General features: G+C 39.9%; 1 protein-coding gene across 1 annotated transcript in view; it reads left to right on the top strand.

The window, feature by feature from the left end:
- LOC115373129 (fibronectin type III domain-containing protein 4-like) overlaps window positions 1-19664 on the top strand; it is a 33086-nt gene extending 13422 nt beyond the window's left edge. Inside the window, exons 2-7 of the mRNA XM_030071402.1 lie at window positions 1153-1268; window positions 9425-9526; window positions 12863-12965; window positions 14256-14345; window positions 14489-14655; window positions 18355-19664. Coding sequence (XP_029927262.1) covers window positions 1153-1268; window positions 9425-9526; window positions 12863-12965; window positions 14256-14345; window positions 14489-14655; window positions 18355-18396 — 620 coding nt within the window. The 3' untranslated portion in view covers window positions 18397-19664. The remainder of the gene's footprint in view (window positions 1-1152; window positions 1269-9424; window positions 9527-12862; window positions 12966-14255; window positions 14346-14488; window positions 14656-18354) is intronic.
- Window positions 19665-20042: the final 378 nt, after the last annotated feature.

The following is a 20042-nucleotide window of genomic DNA, read 5'->3' as shown; positions in this document are numbered from 1 at the left end:
TTTCACACATTACCGATGGTGGCCCGGCAAAAAGCTGCAGGTTACGGCTGCATTGCATTGTGGTCTGCTGCTCCTGTGGTGGAGACATTGCTCTCTGTTCTCTTCTACGCTGGATTCCTCTGTTGATCATCGGTGCAAAATGGCGGCTGTAGAGAGAGGGCCTCGCTCTTTGATTGTGAGGGACTGACACCAAAACCTGACGTTTACCACTGATGTGATCGCTGAAACATTTTCTGCTGTCACACTTTATTATAGCTGCTGGAAATATCAAGATGAGACGTTATGTCATCTATGACTGGCCAATTACCTGTGAGAGGAGGCAAAATACAACAGGTGGGAAACTGCATAATGCACAAAAAAATCAAATTATTATAAGTTCAAAGCTGTATCCACTAAGTTATAATGTTCCTCAAGGCTGATGCTCTTCTGCCTTTGAAGCGATTTTGACTTATAGCACTTGTGATAGCAAATATTTGCTGTTGTTGCTGTTTTTGTGCATTATATAGTTTCCTTCATGTTTGATTTCATGTACTCTAACCCATTAGGAACTTGTTTTTCCCAATGTCTTTTCATAAGGGAGAAAAATACATTGAAAACAACAAAATGGACCCACAAGGGCAAAGTGCATTGCAAAGTGCTGGAGTTTTTCCATTACACTTATGTTAAGGATTAGGTTTAGGTTAGGGTAGTTGTTATGGCCAGGCATGCTGTGGAGACGGTGAAGGTTAGAGTTCGGTACTGAAAGTTTTTCTGTGTGTGTGTGTATGTGTGTAGATGTGTAGCAAGGGCAGCATCCACAATCACATTATTAATGTACAACTATTCACCCATTTGCACAGTGTCCATCCAAGCTGCTCTTTCTGTGGAGTTTGGGAGTTTCCTACATCTTTTTTCCTGTTTCAGACTTCTAAATATGTATTTTTTCTGAATCCTGCTCCTTTTAAACACTTTTTTTCCCTGGACAGACTTGGAGTTTTGCTGAGTTGGACCTAAAGCGTTTTGAATAATTTGTGTGGCATTTTAACCTTTTTTTCCTCTTTGTAAATAAATGATTAAATGGACAAAGGAAGTCACTGAAGGTCCTCGCAAGTTATACAAATGTGTGTGTGTGTGTGTGTGTGTGTGTGTGTGTGTGTGTGTGTGTTTTAATAGCTGTGCCAGCAGCCCCGGTGAACGTATCGGTGACCCAGCTGAGGGCGCACTCTGCCACCGTGACCTGGAATATTCCTCAGGGAGACACTGTCATTGGATACGCCATCTCACAGCAGGTACACTGTGTGGTGTGTGTGTGTGTGTGTGTGTGTGTGTGTGTGTGTGTGTATGCGTGAATAATTACAAGGAATGGCCGTGCATGGTAATTTGGCGGAGACTTTGGTATCTGTGTCGGTTTAATCCTTGTTAAGAAGCTTGTAAAACCATTAATCGGCCTCCTCATTAACCTCAGTCAGTATCTGTGCTGTCAGATTTATCCTGATCTAACCTCTCCTGCTGCATCTGGTTGCAGGCCAATTAATTTTGCAGGGATACAAATCGAAGGGATATAAATTATAAATCGAATGCCCAAAAACTTGGACATCTACCAAGCCCGGGGCTAGAAAAAGTAGCTTTTTAAACTTTGAATTATGTATTTTTTGTGATACTCTTTATCTCTTGAGGAGTGGATTAAATTTCTCTCCTGCTTCCATACATCCGCAGAGGGTTTTCAAAATGCAGGGTCGGTCACACTGAGCGGCATCCGCGAGACTAGCAGGCACTTTTCCATGGCAGACACTGAGGGTGATGACAAATTCAAACTGGAACTTTCCGGTTACAAGGCGATCTCCTTAATAAAAAAAAAAAAAAAAAAAAAAAAAAAAAATTTAAAAGTTTGTAAATGTCAGGGAAGTTACTCGCTTAATTTGCTGAAAAGACGTTTAATGTCAAGCTCGGCAGCGCTGGTTGACGCAGGTAGCTTTTAAAAAACAACATTTCTTGATTAAGAAAGCCCCCAGTTGGAGTTTTAACAAGCCAGAAAAAATAAATAAATAAATAAAAACAAGTCTGGAACATATTCAATAGGAAATCTTATAAATAAAGGCCATTCATGGAGGCTGTGCTATATCATGCTGCGGCCTTGAAATTTACTTAGCTGAAAATGAGTGGGATCTCTGTAATGGAGATTTCATTTTTATTCTGATCATATATCACCTCATTTCATTTTGGCTCACACTGCCAAAGGAGAGAGAGAGCGGCGCACATCTACTGTAACCCAGCCTGCTTACTCAGTTTGAATCATTTTAATCAGTTTTTACCACCCACAACTTGGCAGAAGGCAAATTAGACATTAGCCGGGCTCTGAGTGGGAGTTGTCTCCATTAGCGGAAATTATTTGGCTGCGACTCACCTGACAGGAGAACATCCACAGCGGCGTGTAGCACGGCTGCCAAACAGCTGAGTCAATATCAATATAGGGTACCATTTGGTGTCCCAGGCAGAAATCACTCACTTTTCATGAAAAATTTGCAAAATAACAAAACTCTGAGGGTTTATTATAAATGGCCAAACATTTAAACACACATTGGTACAGAGATACATCTTTAAAAGGGTGTTTTTCATATTTAAAAAAATTTTCTATGATTAGATGCATGTGATTTTGCCATGTCCCAAACTCCTCTCTACTAACTTCACTGAGTGAAATAAGTAGATAAATGATATACAATGTACAAACCTTTTACATGCTCTTGTTGCTCTCATCAAGTACTTGAATAAAATGAGTCAATTGGATCATTTATGGTCTAATGTAATAATAATAATAAACGTTTTGCATGTGTCCCTGGATTTGCTGTCCACCCTGTCATTAGGTGATTACTGCCACTAAAAGAAACCACCAGCTGTAATCAGTGACATCACTACCACTGCTTTGTCTTTTACAAATGGAGTGAAGAATAGCTCATGCAGAGAGAGTACATATCAACATTTATATTTTGACATTTTCATCATTTTATGATTGAACTTGAATGTGTTCAATCTTAATGTGTCCACCCTGTCATTGCAAAATATGAATCTATATAAATGCTTTTCAGAAATTCAAAATATGTTTGTTAAAGTATACACAGTCACCTTCCTAACTGATACATGTTGCTAGCTAATGGCCCACCATGTGCTCATTAAATGCAAACTTCAGCCAGAAACGTCCACCCTGTCATTGTCCACCCCGTCATCAAGTCTAGTTTTATAACAGTTTTATAAGTTTTTCAGTGTTTCAGAAGTCAAGTGGAGGACAAAACATATGCAGAGAAAGAAACCATTTGAAAGGATACCTATGTTTATACTTTTTGTGGTAGGCCTACATTTAGGGACCAACATGTTTTTGTTTTGTTTATATCAATCTTGTTTGTTCCTCTAGTCTAGGTTTTATTTATTTAATTTGCTGTTGTTGAGTGTCATTTCCAAATGTAGCCTACCTGTGCACAATTCAAAATACAGTAGGTGAAAAAAGTCATGTTTTGACAAAAAACATTTGTTGACAAAACCATAACATTGTCCACCCCGTCATGTCATTGTCCACCCCGTCGTGTTCATGTTTTATGTGAATAAATAATTATTTTCACAAGTTATCAAAACCTTTTGTGTGATTTTGCTCTGAAGAGATTAGGGCCAAACAGTATTATTTCAAAGTTTGACCAGATACCTTTATTTATAGAGTTTATTCAGAAAAGAAAGTACAACTTTCACAGATTTTACATATACAAACATATTTTTCCATAATTTCTGTATTTTTGAGAGATGTTTTCCAGAAACTAAAATATATTCCTGAACGAGGGACCAAATACCTTTCTGAAAATGTACATTTTGTAATCAATATGATTAGAACATATTTACTCTATTTAGAAATTGTCCCATGACAGGGTGGACACATTTTGTAATTCACTTGTACTTTCTATTCTTGCAGTCAATTTATAAAAGGTGCAGGAGCTTGACCAACATGCATTTCAAACAGCTTAAGGTCTACTTTACACAATGGATATGGAGTTCAGTGGAAAATCTCATCTTTTTTTTTGTGTCATTGGGAAGTCTCAAAGGCACTCTATACTGATATTGACTCAGCTCCTGTTTTTTTTTTTTTTTTTTTTTTTAAAGTCGCCTCACGTCTGACTCAGAATCCATCAACCTCACAGCCGCTTAACAAATGCGATGCAGTTTCAAAACACACAGAGCGTCTCTGGCTCTAACCTCAGAGAGCACTTACGTAAAAAACCTTGCTCAAATATTCAAAGGAAAGGCAGTGAGGGCAGGTATATCACAGGGGTTATCCAGTGGGTTTTATCTCAGTCTTTCAACGTGCTCTGCTGTTGCGGGCGGTGGAAGCCGCTCTGGGTAACAGCCTCAGATACTGTAAATTCTTCATATTTAAAAGGTAAAATGCACTCTACTGACTGGTCTGGCTTTACACGTGAGGTCACTAAAGTCAGGCGAACAGCACTTCTTTCCTACAGCAAAGGGCAAATTAGATTTAAGACTTTTTATGACTTTTTTTTAATGCTGCTGACTCAGAATGAAATTTAAGAACAATTTTACTATAACCAAAGCTGAAGTAAAAAAAAAAAAAAAAAAAAAAAAAAAAAAACATAAATTACTAACTTAGAGTGGAAGTGTGAAATACCATGTGGTTGTTGGTCACTTGGCAGTTTATTAGCTGTGTTCATCACACTGCATGTGGGATTCCACTGGGAATCCTACTGGGCCCCTCCACCTTTATTCCCATCATGCCGAGTTTCATAAACTTAAAATACACTGTGCCTCATATACATGGCCTGGCACTGGTTTCAGCCATGCCATGAAATATTGGTTGACCAGGCAATTTTCACTGAATTTGCACTTCCCCATGTCATCCAAGGTATAGTGACAGTGAGCTAGCAGCAGTAGATCCACCCTGAGTGCTGTTGGCTCCTGCGAGAACCAATCAGTCAATTATTTTTAAAATAGATATTACCAATTATTTGGAGATTTTTAAAACCAGAAAATTAAAACTATTCATGAAATCCTACTTCCCATGTCTTAGCATTTTTAAGACTTTTGAAAGATCGGTTTAAGACATTTTAATAGCAATTAAAACCTAATATTTAGATTAATGAATTCAGTGCCTTTTAAGATTTTAAATATGAGAGGGAACCATGTTGAGGTATATAAAAGTTTTTCTTCGAAACCAGTATATTATGAGTTAAAAAATAAATAAATAAAGTAATTATGGTGAGATTCTTATGTTGAATTAAGTTTAAATTCTTAAACATTCTTTCAGATAGTTTATTGTAACAGGCTGAGTCTTCTGTGTTCAAAGGAGAGGCAGGGCGACTGAATCTGCTCTAACAGTTATTTCGCCCATCTGAAGTCCTTCCAGACGCCCAGGCTCAGACTGGTGAGAGTCCCACATTATGCAACAACGCCTCCACTAGTCACACACAAAAACACACACAGAGGGAACATCCAGATTCCAATCTCAATCACCAAAATTTAACAAGATACATAGACTTCCCACTATTCTAATCTGGCAGCTAAGCCTCTTAAAAACATGGAGACATTTGTTTACCTGTATGAAAAGCAGGGGGTGGATGAAATATCAGCAGTACAACATTAAAAAGGACACACTGAATTAAATAGATCACTGTTGCAAAAGCAGCTACAAAAGTGAGTCATATTCTGTGGACTTCCAGTTAGCAGTTTGTGCCAGCTTTAAAAGAGCTCTGACAATCGCCATTTTCATAAGTTTTCAAGGCAACAGAAGGCCAAATACACAGGTACAAAGAGGCCGGATTTGTTGCTGCCTGAGCTGCTGGTGCATCAGTTACAAACACTGCAAAATTATGTAACGTGATAAAGGAAAAATCTCAAAAATCATCATCTCCTGTGCAAAGCCCAGACTACTTTTGGAAAAAGGAGTATGATTGCAAATAGACGCTTACCGAAAGAAGGATATTTGTCAAAGAACACCACAAGCTGTGGCCTCACAAATCAACACCTCTGCATCACAATCTGCACTAGATTCCATTGCTGTATATTGCAAAATGTTTCCTCTTAAACTTGGGTTTTCCCCTTAAATTTCATTACTGGTTGCAGCACTTCCTTGAAGCTACATCACTTTCATATTGAGTGAAATCTTGAAATGCCATTGTTTTATGGCTGCCGCATTACAGCAGATTAAAAATACCTACATGTCTTGTGCATCATTTTATACACATTTCTCTGTAATTCAGCAGGACATGTTTGGTATCTTTGGAAATGTTGGGATCTCCACTAAAATTTGAAATAAACTCCTGCGGGTTTGAACAAAGCTCCGCTGTGTACAGTATCCTGCATTTGTGATGATAAACCCGTTGCTGTGTGAGCTGCTAAGGTTTAGACATCAGCCTGGTGTCTTGAATGTTTGCCCAATCAAACCAGCTCTGTAATCAAAGCGTGTACCAGAACCAGGCGGTGCAGCTGGAACGAGGCCTTGAGTCGTGATGCTCGCTCGTTCGCCGACTCCACATCACAAGAGAATGTTGTCAGGTTCATGTGGGTGCACGGGCGAGAGCCACACAGCCTGTTTGCTGCAGCTGCGAGTTTGCAGGTTCAGTTAACACAAGAAATGTCCTTGTGTGTCACATTTAACCCCGGTTTGAAAGTCTCTCTGCAGCTTTACTGCCACAGTCGAAAACCACAAGGAACAAAACCCCACCCCTCCTCCCGTGCTGGAGAAAACTCTCACTGAAACACTTGTGTGTCCTCATGTCACACCAAAATGTCCTTGTTATATTTTTGTGTGGACAAGCGATGATGCACAGTTCTGCAGCTGTTGCACGCGATCACTCTGCAAAACCTTCCATTTAACTCACAAATTCATCTCATATGAAGTCGAATCTTGACTTTTAAACAAGAAATGGGTGCTGCAATTTTATTTGGCTCTTTATGATTGAGCAGTCTTCAAAAGTAATGATGTGCCATATACTATATTCTTTGAGATGTATCATTTCAATTGCTTTATCAGGTTTCACTGATATTTTCAGACTGAAAGGGCCATCAGGTAACCTTTGACCTCGATCGACCTCTGGTGGCTGCCAGTAATCATTGTAACAACATCAGCGTGTCTCGAGCACAGCTGTCATCACTCACCGCTCCTCTGTTATTGATCCAAGGTGGCTTGTAAATGATAAAAACAATAAAGTCACGTTTTCACAGCAGAGATGAGTAAACCGGCTCATCTGAGCAGAGATCCAACAGAGACGTTAGTAAAGAGGTGATACATCACTTTGCTAAATACTGTAATAATAAAACTGCTTTATCACTTTTTGCCTAGTTTATTCCAAAACAGAGTACAGGACAGAGAGTGAGTTTTGAAAGCCAGAAAGCTGAGCAGCTGAGCAAAATAACGAGTCAAGTCATTGGTATTGATCAACAGCCCTGTCAGTGACAGCAGATATATAATCATCATTTTGTGGAGCAGTAAAATCTTACTTATCGCCCCCTTTTAATATGAGATGAAATTGCCTACTACAGCAGGTGTTTTTATGTGGTGCAGCGTCTGTGTTAGACCTCAAAATTGACCGTTCTGTCTGATCAATCAATTCTGCACATAAATCAAATAGTTTAAGCAGGCAGGGCTTTGTGGTTTGTGCAGTTTTCCCATAATTACAGGCCCCGGTTTGAATCCTGTTGTTGTGTCAGGGGAGTAAATTTGGAAGGGCTGATAAAAGACCTTTTTGATTTGACTTGACTTAATATAGTGCAAGTTTGGCAAAATAACAAAACCTAAAGCCAACAGGGCACTCTGGCTATAAAGTCACAGACTAAACTGAACTGAAATACCTCCAAGGCAAGCTACAGAGAGTTTACAGTAAAGTAGAGTGAATATGATACTGATTCAAAGAACATACAGTACTAGAGGAGAGGATACACAGCTCTCAAGCTTAATGGCTCAAACACTGCAAAAATCTCCATCTTAGCAAGTCATTCACTCTCATGTTCAGTGTTAAAATCTTATTTTTCTTCAAACAAAGCAAAAAAATCTACTAGAGGGATGAGATAATCTCATTGGTTTCCAATGCAGTTTGACTTTTTTCAGGAATTTTTCAGGGAACAAGTGTAAATATAAGGCAGAATAAGGCTGTTAGGGTCATGAAAATGACACTTGCCTCAAGAAAATTCTGGAGACGAGTTGATTAGTGTCAGAAACAAGTGGGATTACCTTATCCCACTGGGTAATTTTTACAATGTTTGAACTGAAACAAGACAAGCGATGAAGACTAAATGACTTGTTGAGATGGAGATCAGTGTAGAGTAGCACAGAGATGAATCAGTTTGTCTCATTAAGAGGCAAGTCTCAGGATCCAGCTATCTCTAATGGAGCATACAGGGAGAATAGAAAGCCAAAAAGTAATATCACTTAAGGCACCTCCCTCCCTGAGTCACATTGCTCATGTGGGTCTGTGCAGTCTGGCTGATCTGTGCCAGCTGGAGCTGCCAGCACCCTGGACAGCCGGCTCCATGACGACGTGCTCAGGGTCTCCCAGACAGGAGGGGCTGGCTTTCACCTGCAGGTGTCTTTGAGCAAGACACTAAACCTGAACAGGTTCAACTGCCTGACTGTCTGGGGATGTGCTCCCATAAGAGCTGGACATGTTGTCTCCTCTTTTGGAATGAAATTAAATATATCAAAATGAATTCCTAATAGTGACTGGACAAAATGACAACAAAATGAGAAAATATAGTGCAATCTATGTTGAAAATTAAATAATATGTATCCATATATATGAAGCTAGTAGTTTTCAGTACAGTAGATGTTAGGATGTATGCCTGTACATATCTTTACATAGAAAACATACCACAATCAAACTATAGTGAATCTATGTATTATGGCATATTGCAATATAGTACTACAGTATATTATTTGGTTTATATATAAAATGCTTTTTTGCATATGAAACATTAATATTTTCCCATTAAATATTCATAGATGTTGTTCAGTGCAGCCTTGAGTGTTAACTTTGTAAAAACAAGTAATATAAAACTCTGAGTCATGCGATATATCAACAGGTAATATATATAGGAAAACATTTTATTTGCATAAGGAATAATGCAAATTGTAAAGCTGTGATGGTCGAGCTGTCTCGTGTGATAACTAGAGCAGTATGTAAATGATTTTTCAGACACATGATGCATATTGTCATAGGTTTACACTGTAATACACTGAATTGTGATATGATTCCCTATTTCTAATCCCCAGTGTTTTAGATGAAGGCATGTTTGCTTACATGTGTCTGTCTGTATTGATGTATGTGTGTGTTTGCGTGTGTGTGTGTGTGGAAGGGGGAGTGTGCTAAAAATGTATTCTCTCAAGGTAAGGCGCTCAGTAGAAAAGCGGCCCATCAGATGGCACGTTTTAAGATTTTATTTGCACGTGTGTCTGCAGAGGCAGGATGGCCTGATGCAGCGCTCCATCCGAGAGGTAAACACATCCAGCCGCTGGTGTGTGTTGTGGGATCTGGACGAGGACACACACTACAGTGTCCAGGTGAGACACACACACACACACACACACACACACACAGGCTCTGCTCTCTGGAGGGCCATGTCGCCTCATCCAGGCTGAGACTACACCAAATCCTGAATCACTGCCACTGACTGCAGTGAGATGAAACACAACAGCATGCAGTACCTGTGTTCGGCCATCGGCTGCAGCACTGGGCTCTTGCTAAATGCGATAAAATAATCATTGTCATTGTTACTAAGCACAGAGTTTACAGTGAAGACATAATTACATGAGATGCTGTTTGGTTGCAGAGGAAATCAAGCATAAATTTTCCAAAACAGTTCCATATCTCATTCATCTAAACTCATAGAAATGTGTATTTTCCTAACTACAGTATGCTAGTTTTCTCCAGTTCACAATTTCTGTTTTTTTTAATGTATATCTTTGATCATTACAGCATGTACCTTCAGGGCCATCATTTTTTCTATTTAATAACAGGAAAACAAAAAGCTGTAACGTAAAATCATTTTTCTAACATGAGCCGGTAAGATGGAAAAGCGCTTGACTCCCTTTTGCCTTTATTAACAGTGAAACACAAAGCTATGCAACGGTTTTGATCATGCTGAAAGGAAGAAAAAGGACAAGCCACGAAGCAGTGGAGTCAATTTTCTCTTTCACTGGCTCCCAGCACTGTAGAAAAACAACTGCATCGCTTTGTGTCTCTCTCTTGAAAAGGCAAAGAGATGAGAGAAATCAGGGGGTGAATTTGCTTTTCTGCCTTAAATTCAACAGTTTTTAGCTGAGTTTACGTTTAGTGCTGATCCAACGGTACACTCATTCTATAGATTTAAAATTTTTCTTCAAAATCTGATATGACCTTAAATGACCTCTCAATAGTAATATTATCATATTCATATTATCATATTCACCTCAAGTGGCCTTTTCTATGGTCAGTATGAGATTATTTGGGTTATGGTTTAAATGTAGTTAATAGGTAGCAAGTCATAGGATTGGAAGAGATAGTAGCCAAGGATGTCCACTTTCTCCTTTACTATTCTTTTTATCAGTGGAGCCATTTTTTTTTTTCTTTTTAATCTTTCATAGAGCTGATTTTCTGGAAAAGTCTCATAGTCAACTATTCATTTTACTCTCGTTTAATCAGATTTTAGCGCTCACAGTCACCCACTGGAGGATGCCTCGAGTATTCTTGCAGGTGTAATATTTCTCTGATTGCTCTCATCTGTATCACTTTGCAGTACATTTCACACATATCTATACATATCAGATGGATATTAGACAGATGCTTTCATTAAACATCAGATATTGTCGTCCACCTCTGATATGATTGAGGCGTCTGCCTGAGCGCAGCGGCGTAGAAGCAGTCAGTGGAGCATAGGAGGTGAGGATCCTTTCATATCACATTTTATTCATCCATTTCACAATTCAGAATTTTTTTTCTATTAATTCTTCATTTACGGGCCGTAATGTACCCTCAGATTTTCTCTGCCTTTGAATAGCTGCTGTGAATCACCCTGCCTTAAAAAGCTGCTCACCTTTAAAGAATTACATTAGCAGGGGTTTTAGTAAAGATTCACAAATTAGATCCTCTTGGAAATTGGATATTTTTCATAAAAGAGGAAAAAAAAACTTTTATTAAGGAACTTCAAGTAGATGGCTACCCCCTTTGCCTCCCGCAAAAATGAATATATGACATTGTGTGATGCACTTCTCTTATCCACCTCCACCTCTCAACATATAATTAACTTCAGAATACACTGGTAACACTCTCTTTATAGCGAACCTGTTAGTTATTATGACTAATGGTATCTGTAATTAGTTCTGATACTGTTCAAGTGTGCTTACTGCAGATAATCGCTCATAGTTTCCATCATCAATAACCGGCCCTAATTCCAGCCACTGGATGATGGAGCGGTATCTAATTTGTAGCTCTATTATTATAGCTCTATTAAACTTTATATAATCCATTATATCTTTATTACAGAGTGACAAACTCGTGCAGATTGTCCTTCAGTTGGCGGACTCAGCTCAGTCCACACGCTGGCGAGCATCCGCCCTGCAGAAGTGTCACTGATTCCCTACCGGCTGCTGCCTGACCTCTGACCTTTTTGTGTAGGAGAGGAAGGCAAAAGGGGAATTTTCCTGCGGGGATCTATAGCAAAAAAAAATCAAATCATTATCTCTCTCCAGAGTGACTTTGAATAAGCTGGCAGGGAAGGGTTCGGTGTCTTGCTCAAGGACAGTTTCTCTGATCAGATGCGTCTAAAAAAATCTCACGTCCTTTTTTACATTGCTATGCATCATCACTTTATGAGTTGCAGTAAATTATAATTGGTGTTGAAGTGTTCTAATTAGCTTTGTTGCTGTAGCCACTTCCCCTCAACCTGCATCGTCTACTTCAATCAGTGATTTCCTATACTTACCAGAGTGCTCCTCGATGAACCCCAGACAGCCAGTTTAACTAGATGGATTCAGCTGTGGGTTATATGTGTAGGTGGAGAGTGTGATAATCATAAGAATATATAGCAAGGGAGAGAAAGTTTCTCCAGTTGAGGAAAACTTTGAGTTGCACCCCTTCTTGAAAGTGTAACAATGCCTTGCAGCTGCATTGCTCTGGTCTATTGAGGCTATGGTCGGGGGAGAAATTTCTGTATTACCCTGCCAAAAATATCCACCACAACAAGCTATTTAGTCTGAAACAAGGTTTAAAAAAAAATAAATAAATCCGCCCGTGGCATGAGATAACCCCACTTGTTTCCAATGCTGATCATCTTGTATTCAGAATTTTCTTGAATGAAGGTTCATTTTCATGATCTGATCCGGCTGATCTGCCTCGTTTCAACATATTTATGCTTGTTCACAGAAAAATTCCTGAAACATGTGGAACTGTGTTATCTCATCCCACTGGCAGATTTTTCAATTTTTAGGACTAAGATGAATATTTCTCCGCTTATGATGGATTCCTCCCTGTATGATTATTGGACATTGGTGCAAAGAAGCTGTTGCTCCTATAGATCGCTGAAACTGAAAAATGTTTTCGGGTGGATTTTTCCTTGACTGCTTGGCCTCCACACCCTCATTTGTTCCTAAAAATGGACCGGAGGAGGCAAGACTCCCAAATGAGCTCTGAGCTCAGATCTATATTCCCTTTATTGTTGTGCAAGCTGTGCTCTAACCTCTGAGTCTGCTCCTCCACTTGTAGTTTGCCTTCCCCCGATCATTCAGGAGCCCGGCCAAAAAACACAAAACCATTAGCTGGCTAAAAATACTCGGGCGGGCCGTTCTCTTATCATCATTGCTGAGACTCATCTTCCGATAATGTCGCTGCTCTCTGCTCTGTCTGTTTGGCATTTTTAATAGGTGCAGTCCGTCGGGCCTCACGGCGACAGCCAACCCAGCCGCACCGTCCACTTCAGGACGCTGGAGAGGAGCGACCATTACCCAGCAGGAGTCCTCGACCACCGTAAACACACACCTACACACACAAAACATGCACAAAGCGAGCTCTTTCCCTAATAGCTGATGTATAAGTTAAGAATTTGCAACTTTGACCTGACAGAGGTTTGATTCAGGATTCACTAGCTGCTGATTCGATTTATTATTCAAGTGATTTTTTTTTTTTTTTTTTTTTTGCTTGTTTACTTGTTTGAATGAGATTCGAGTTTGTAATCCAAAATTTGTGTGTGAGTGTCCGAAGTGATGCAACACTTCCAGCCAAAATGAAACGGAAGTCCAAGGAACACTTCCTTGAAAAGCCTTTGAACCTCATGAAGACCTGCACCAAAACGCATATGAGCATTTTAAGTATTTTTAAAGAGTAACAAAACCCCAACCCCAAATCTCTGTGGTGACATCAGCTGCCACCAAAGACCACGCACTCTACTTTTCACCACTAGAGGGCGGGCTTCACAGGGTGTGTTACTCTTTAAATGTCTCTAACCGAGCCAGTGAAATAAAGGCTTTTACAGTTTGTGTTGGGCTCTGGACTCCTTGGCCTTTGGGGGTTTGGGCTTTGGATTCCAAACCAAAGAGCATCTTCCTCTGATGTTTTATCGGCACGTTGCATCATCCCTGTTTTTCTTCTTTGCCCCACTTTTACAAAAAAATGTATATCCATTGCATAAGCATGTGCAACACTGCAAGGCTATATTAATGTAATTATCCCTTCAAAAGCAAAATATTATCAGCAAAAGTTGCAATTTATAGTATTCTGATCATCACAACAGCAGGTCTATTTTAAAGGCAGACACTGTGATATGATGTGGTGAAGAATGATGAATGTTCCCCAATTCTCAAAAGAATAGCACTTAGAAATCTCAGGAGCTCAGGACAACACTTACATTTTAATCCATTTTGTTCCATTGTGTATGTCTTTATGGACATCTGACATCAAAACATTACATTCAAGCTTTTTAAAGTGAATCTGAGGGGTTTTAATCTTCTTCGGCCTCATCCTTAATATCAGTGAACAAAGTGGTGTGTCCTCCCTTTTGAAACTGCATGCTGTGCTTTTAAGAATCCCAACTGATTGATTCAAAGCATTTCATACCAATTCAGGCCAAAGTCAGAGTGAGGCATTCTGGTTACTCCCTGCAGCAGATCAATATGAGTGAATTGGCAGAATTTATAATTAATGCTTTGATGCAATGAACAAATCGTTGCACCCCGAGGATGCATGCGCTTTTTTTTTCCCTTGCCATGTGTCCTTGTTAGTGAAGCGTTACAGTGTTGAATGTCTGTTTTTTCTGTGTAGATGAACCTGCAATGGAGGGTCTGGGCATGACTCCTCACCTGCAGACAGGAGAGCTGCTCATTATCACCACTGTACTGCTGCTTTGGGCAGGTGAGTGTGTCTGACTGGGTGTACATCTGGATTTTCCGCTTGATTACATCAGAGGCCTTGGCGTCTTCCTCCACGTGCACATGCGCTCACATTTTACTTTTGTGCCGTCTCTTTGATTTTTCCGTGTGTGTGCGTCTTCCTAGCCGTCATCGCCCTGTTCTGCCGACAGTACGACATCATCAAAGACAACGACTCCAACGGCACAAAGGAGAAAGCCAAGCGGCCGTTGGTGCGCGCCACTTCCTCTTACTACAACACTTCCTCCCACAGCTCACCCATCTGCCACAACGGAGCCGTGCGCAGCAGCAAGGTGAGACGGCTCGCCAGGGGACGACACACCACCATTTTCTCTGTACTTTTACTTTCCTATCCCTGGACTTCATTCAGAAAGTAGCACAAACAAAAAATCTTACCTCATCTCCATGGCTTTTATTTTGTTATGGCACTTCTCTATAATGCATGATCATACTGGGCTCTCAGGAATATGTTGTGTCCTCTGTAGATGCTTTCCAGTTGCGTCAGAAATCTCCTAGCAACCAGTGCTGGCACCATCCTGGCTAAATATATAACAACCAGACCAGAAAAAGGGAGATACCTGAAAAAGCTTGTGGTGTAGCTGCAGATCCATTCAGTAATGTTATAAGTGAAAGTGAATCATGTGGCACGGCAGATTTTTTTTTTTTTTTTCAAATGCATTCAAATGGTCTTTATGTTTAGTTTCTACTCCAAAACACTCTTTAAGATTTAGGGTGCTTTCAGACCTGTCCCGTTTGGAGCAGTTGTTCCGAAACAGGGAGCGTTTCCCCCTAAAGATCGGTTTGTTTGGACATATGTGAACACAATCGCGCTCGGATGTGGGACAAAACAAGCGGGCTGAGATCGCCTAGAAGAGGTGGTCTCGGCTCGCTTCCATTCGAGCCCTGGAGCGGTTCGTTTGCAGTGAGAACATAATCGACACAGCAACCGACACAACTCACTCAGAACTGTGGTTCAACCAGCGGCAGAGCCCATCTTCGTCGGCGATTCCTTGTCGCGGCCCGTCTTCTTCTCAGTAGATGCAGTATGATATTATTTTCCCTGCACAGTCTTGATTCCTGGTAGAACTGGATGTTTTCCTCGGTTACAGAACACTGGTGCATTAACCACAGAAACACACAGAAACAAACTAGCCACACACACTGAAGATGCTCCATGGTTTTTGTTTTTCCCGGGGTAAGAACGGAAGAGAAAACTTCTTCTTTCGGGGTAATTTCTGACCAATGAGAGAACAGTTGGTTCACGCATGGCATTTGTTTACAGCTTTGAACCGCTACAGACGGTTGCCCTGTGAACACAAACGCCCCAAACGAAAAACGAAACAACTGTATCGCTTTAGCCCCTGAATCGGGACAAAGCAAACGGGCCACAGGTCTGAAAGCACCCTTAGACTGACCTGAACAAACTGTTAGCTAGCTGAGGAGCCAGCAGGCTTAATTTAACATGCAACTAGCTATTAGCTATTAGGCACCTAACGCCATTAGGCACATCAGATGATAACATATGATGTGTAACTAGGGCTGGGCGATATGGTTAAAATCAATATCACAATATGACTATGCATGCAAAAACACATTAAACGCAGTTTCTGACCAGTAGTGGCGCTTTAGTGCACACTAGGAACAGCAAGATCATTTCAAAATAAGGCTTTGAAAATGCATTTGACATGTTTATCAGGACCTTGAAATAATCAGATTAATGTTGATCCCACTGAAACAAATGGGGACATTATATGTAATGTCAAATAAACTCTAAAGTCATTTTAATCTTGTTTTTCTTATTAAAAAATAGAAGTGAAAACATCTTCTAGTGGGATGAGATAATCCCAAATTATTTCCAATGCAGTTTCATGAGATTCAGTAATATTTCTGAGAACAAGACAGAAAAAGGCAGATCAGCCCACTAGGAACAAGACAATAACACTCAATCACAAACAAGCTTTTAACACTGAAGATGAGACTAAATGGTAAGATGTATATATTTTTTATTTTGCAGTGTTCCTAGATTTGTGAGATTTTGTGTTTCATAATACCCCAAAATCACCTTGTCATCATTAAAGACGATACATCAGTAATATTATCTCCCAGTCCTAGTTGCGTCACATTAGTGTCATATCAGCTTTACATAAATATGAGCTGCAGAGTAGGGAGAAATACAGCAGCCTCTTAGTAGAATTTACAAGTAGGACGTGTTTTTGTGGGCTCTCCCACTTGGCATCACAAATTGCACCCAGAAGAGCGTCAACAAAGGCGGCAAACATGGAAGTGAATCCACAGATGCTGGGTTCTTCTGCTCCTCGAGATAATAAGATAATAATATTGTTTGACTGTAAAATCCCTTATGCAAACAAGAAGGAGTGCAAAAACTATTCATCTTACAATTACCGTCCCAAAGTCTTAACCATGTGAACGCCTCCAGGTTTTAACAAAATATTTCAGCGCGTTCTTACACCTCCTCCGAGCCGACGTCATGGTTCACTGACTAAACATAAAGTTCATCAGCTGTTTCAGTGATAAAATGATCAGTCTCTACTTAAAAAACAGCACACAAATGCATGCATATTCCATACTGTCGTTGCCAAAAGCTGAGCACTTCCAACGTGGCCACCAGAAAGTGAAAACTTACTCTTGAATTCCTTACAATTGAAAAATAATATTTGCAGTGATGTTGTAGAGCCGGGCCAGAATGATATTTAATCCTCTCGGTGGGTTTCTCTGCATAGAAGGTCACTCATTTCTCATGAGAGAATCACTTACTGCACTGCAGATGTGGCAGATTTATTCTGCTTACATTATGTATGCACCACTGCGTCATGCACGTGTGTGTTAAAATGATTGTTGCATTGCATTGTTTTTTTTGCTACAAATATGTCCAAATGCAATGTAGTAGCAGTTGAAATATATGTTGGAATAGTTTCATTTCAATACATCTGAAGCACGGTATTCTTGAGTTATAATTGGCAGCATTAATCTTTTATATGGATACATCTGGTTAAAATTTTAGGTTTATTTCTATGTTGTACTCTTTTAAACCTAGAAAAAAGAGCTTAGTTTAATTTATGAAGTGTGGTTTTGCAAGGAAATCAGGAAACACGCTAAGCTGGTTTCTTTACACTAAATCGGCCCCCGCTGTAAACAAAGTGCCGCACTTGGTTCTGGGAAGTTGCTGCCCTTCCCGTTTCAATGGGATTTCTTTTCGATTTCATTTTGTTTTTGGCAAGCGCCCTTATTCTGAAGGAGAGCCAGCCGGTGTGATGTCACTCCCCGCAAAGTTACTTTTAGTTTTGCTGGGACAAGCATTGATAAATTCTGTAAACATGCCAGTTTGACCGGCATGGCTGATTTTCAACCGTAGTCCCAGGGCAGGTGAAATGGACCTAGCCGCATACACACAAGTAAAAACAACCACACGTGCAACCAAGCACAGTTGAAACGTGACAGGTAATTACTAATAACTTCCTAATTGGAAAGAGCTAAAGAAACGAGAGGATACTGACCATTTCTCATATTTTTAACCACAACTGCATCTCCAACTCAATGCAATTAGTGAGAGTGAGGAAATGAGGAATTCAGCTGAGCCTGGCACATGACCACTGGGTGCACTTGGGTCCCATGAAACATCAGATGTCAAGTCAAGCTCACACACACACACACACACACATATGCATGCACACACACACACACACACACACACACACACACGTATGCACACACACAAGCGGATAAGGTCATTGATTAGATTGATTAGTACATTTTTTTTTTTAACAGACCTCATACCAGGAGTGCATGAGAGCACATGGTTGTGCATGTGAATGTGCACGGATACACCCACACACTTCCTTCAGGATGTTTATGAGTCATGTGTACATGTATGTGACTTGGCCTCTCTCTCTCTCTCTCTCTCTCTCTGTTTATGAGTCATGTGTTTATGTATAAAACTCTCCTCTCTCACTGTTTTTGTTTCCCTCGCTCAGCTTCACAGAGCCTCCTCTTCCATCAGCATCATCAGAGTTTGAGGAGTGTTTGTTTTGGGACTCGGCGCCTACCTGCTGCAGGCGGGGCTGGAAGTGAGGCGCCGCAGGCCTGATAAACAACTTCATTACACCTGAGGAGCTGCGGCGGGATTGAAAGGACAAATTAAATAATACATCTGCTAAAAAGTCTTTATTATTGGATAAGGACAAAATTAAGACTCTTTCAAATTCAATGACAAATTCAGTAGGACCACAGATACAGACACATCAAACTGTGGTGGAGCTACCTATTGCCATCTAGTGGCAGAAGACTATTAAAGCATTTACTCGAACGGAAACGGCTATGTACTGACCTCTTGTGGCAGAAGAACGTTATAGCATTTCAGTGACTTTTGGTGTCCAACAAACTGGACTCACATGAGCAGCAACCAGCATTACGGCAATGGAGGAATCCAGTGCAACTCGGCAACAACACGGCAACATATTTTGACTTGATTTCCCGTTGACATGTGCAGAAATGTTTTCCGGTTTTCCTTATTCTCTCAGATATCAAACACTCGAGTGTACATTCGCCAGCATGTCGGCCTGCTGTCCTGTATGCTGATTTATTTATTGATTTTGCAACACATCTGTGTGTGTCTACTCTGAGCCAGCACACATTTGTGTTACTCTTGCACACATTGCCTACTAGAAAACTAGTTTTTGAGTATGTGTCGTCTGAAATGATGCATCCTTTTCAAGAGTGTAGAATCACGTCGGCCATCGATTTAGCATACGAATGCAAGAAGAGTGTGTGTGCGTTGTGTGTGTGCATGCATTTGACTAAATTCTTGTTGTGTAACCACTCAATTAACACAATTTTTCTTTGTGATTGCAGCCATTTAACCACACTGCACCCATATTGCTTCATATTCGGTCACTAGATGTACAGTACTAACATGTAAAACAGTGTAATATATGTAATATGAACATGTACATAACAGCAGAAAGATATTCAGAGGTTATACAGGGCAAATGTAATTCAAATTGTGGAATGTGAAGGAGGTCAGGATCTGATGTGAATATTTCATTTATTATTAAAGCTGCACTAGGCAAAATTTGTATGTAAAAACACATACCTCACCGGCCTGAATCACAAACTGGGGTCACGACAGAGGAGAAGACTTTGCCCCATTTGTTGAAACGGAATTTTAAAGTTGAGTATGTGCACTGGTGGACAGCAAGGGATGAATATTGCTTCAGTCTCTTTTTTTTATTATTATTTTTAGTAGAGGACTTCCACATGCATTTAACCCTTCAAAACCAAAGCAAATTCACTTTTTTCCCCCTGAATACATGTGGAAAACGGTGATCAGCAAATTGGCAAAAAAAAAAAAAAAAAAAAAAGTAAAAAAAAAAACACAAAACAAGATCCAGGAAACTTACAAAAAAAAAAAAACAAAAAAACAGAAAATTATTTAAAAATTACAGAAATGTGTAAAGAAAGAAAGAGAGAAATTTAAAAGGAAAATAAATAACAAAAATTGAAATCATTATTGGAAAAGTCACAAAAAAAATATAAATGTATAAGGAATATTAAGTATATTCAAAATTAAATTCCAACAAATTCCCTTCAAAACATGAAAACTAAAAGAAAGAAAGAAAAGAAATCAAATGAACTGTGCTCAGAGGGTGCCCACCCACAGTCT

Source organism: Myripristis murdjan, chromosome 2 (assembly GCF_902150065.1).
Source record: "Myripristis murdjan chromosome 2, fMyrMur1.1, whole genome shotgun sequence".
In the NCBI taxonomy this organism is placed as follows: domain Eukaryota; kingdom Metazoa; phylum Chordata; class Actinopteri; order Holocentriformes; family Holocentridae; genus Myripristis; species Myripristis murdjan.
Note: the sequence above shows the minus strand (reverse complement) of the source record. Positions and strands in the feature narration are given on the sequence as shown.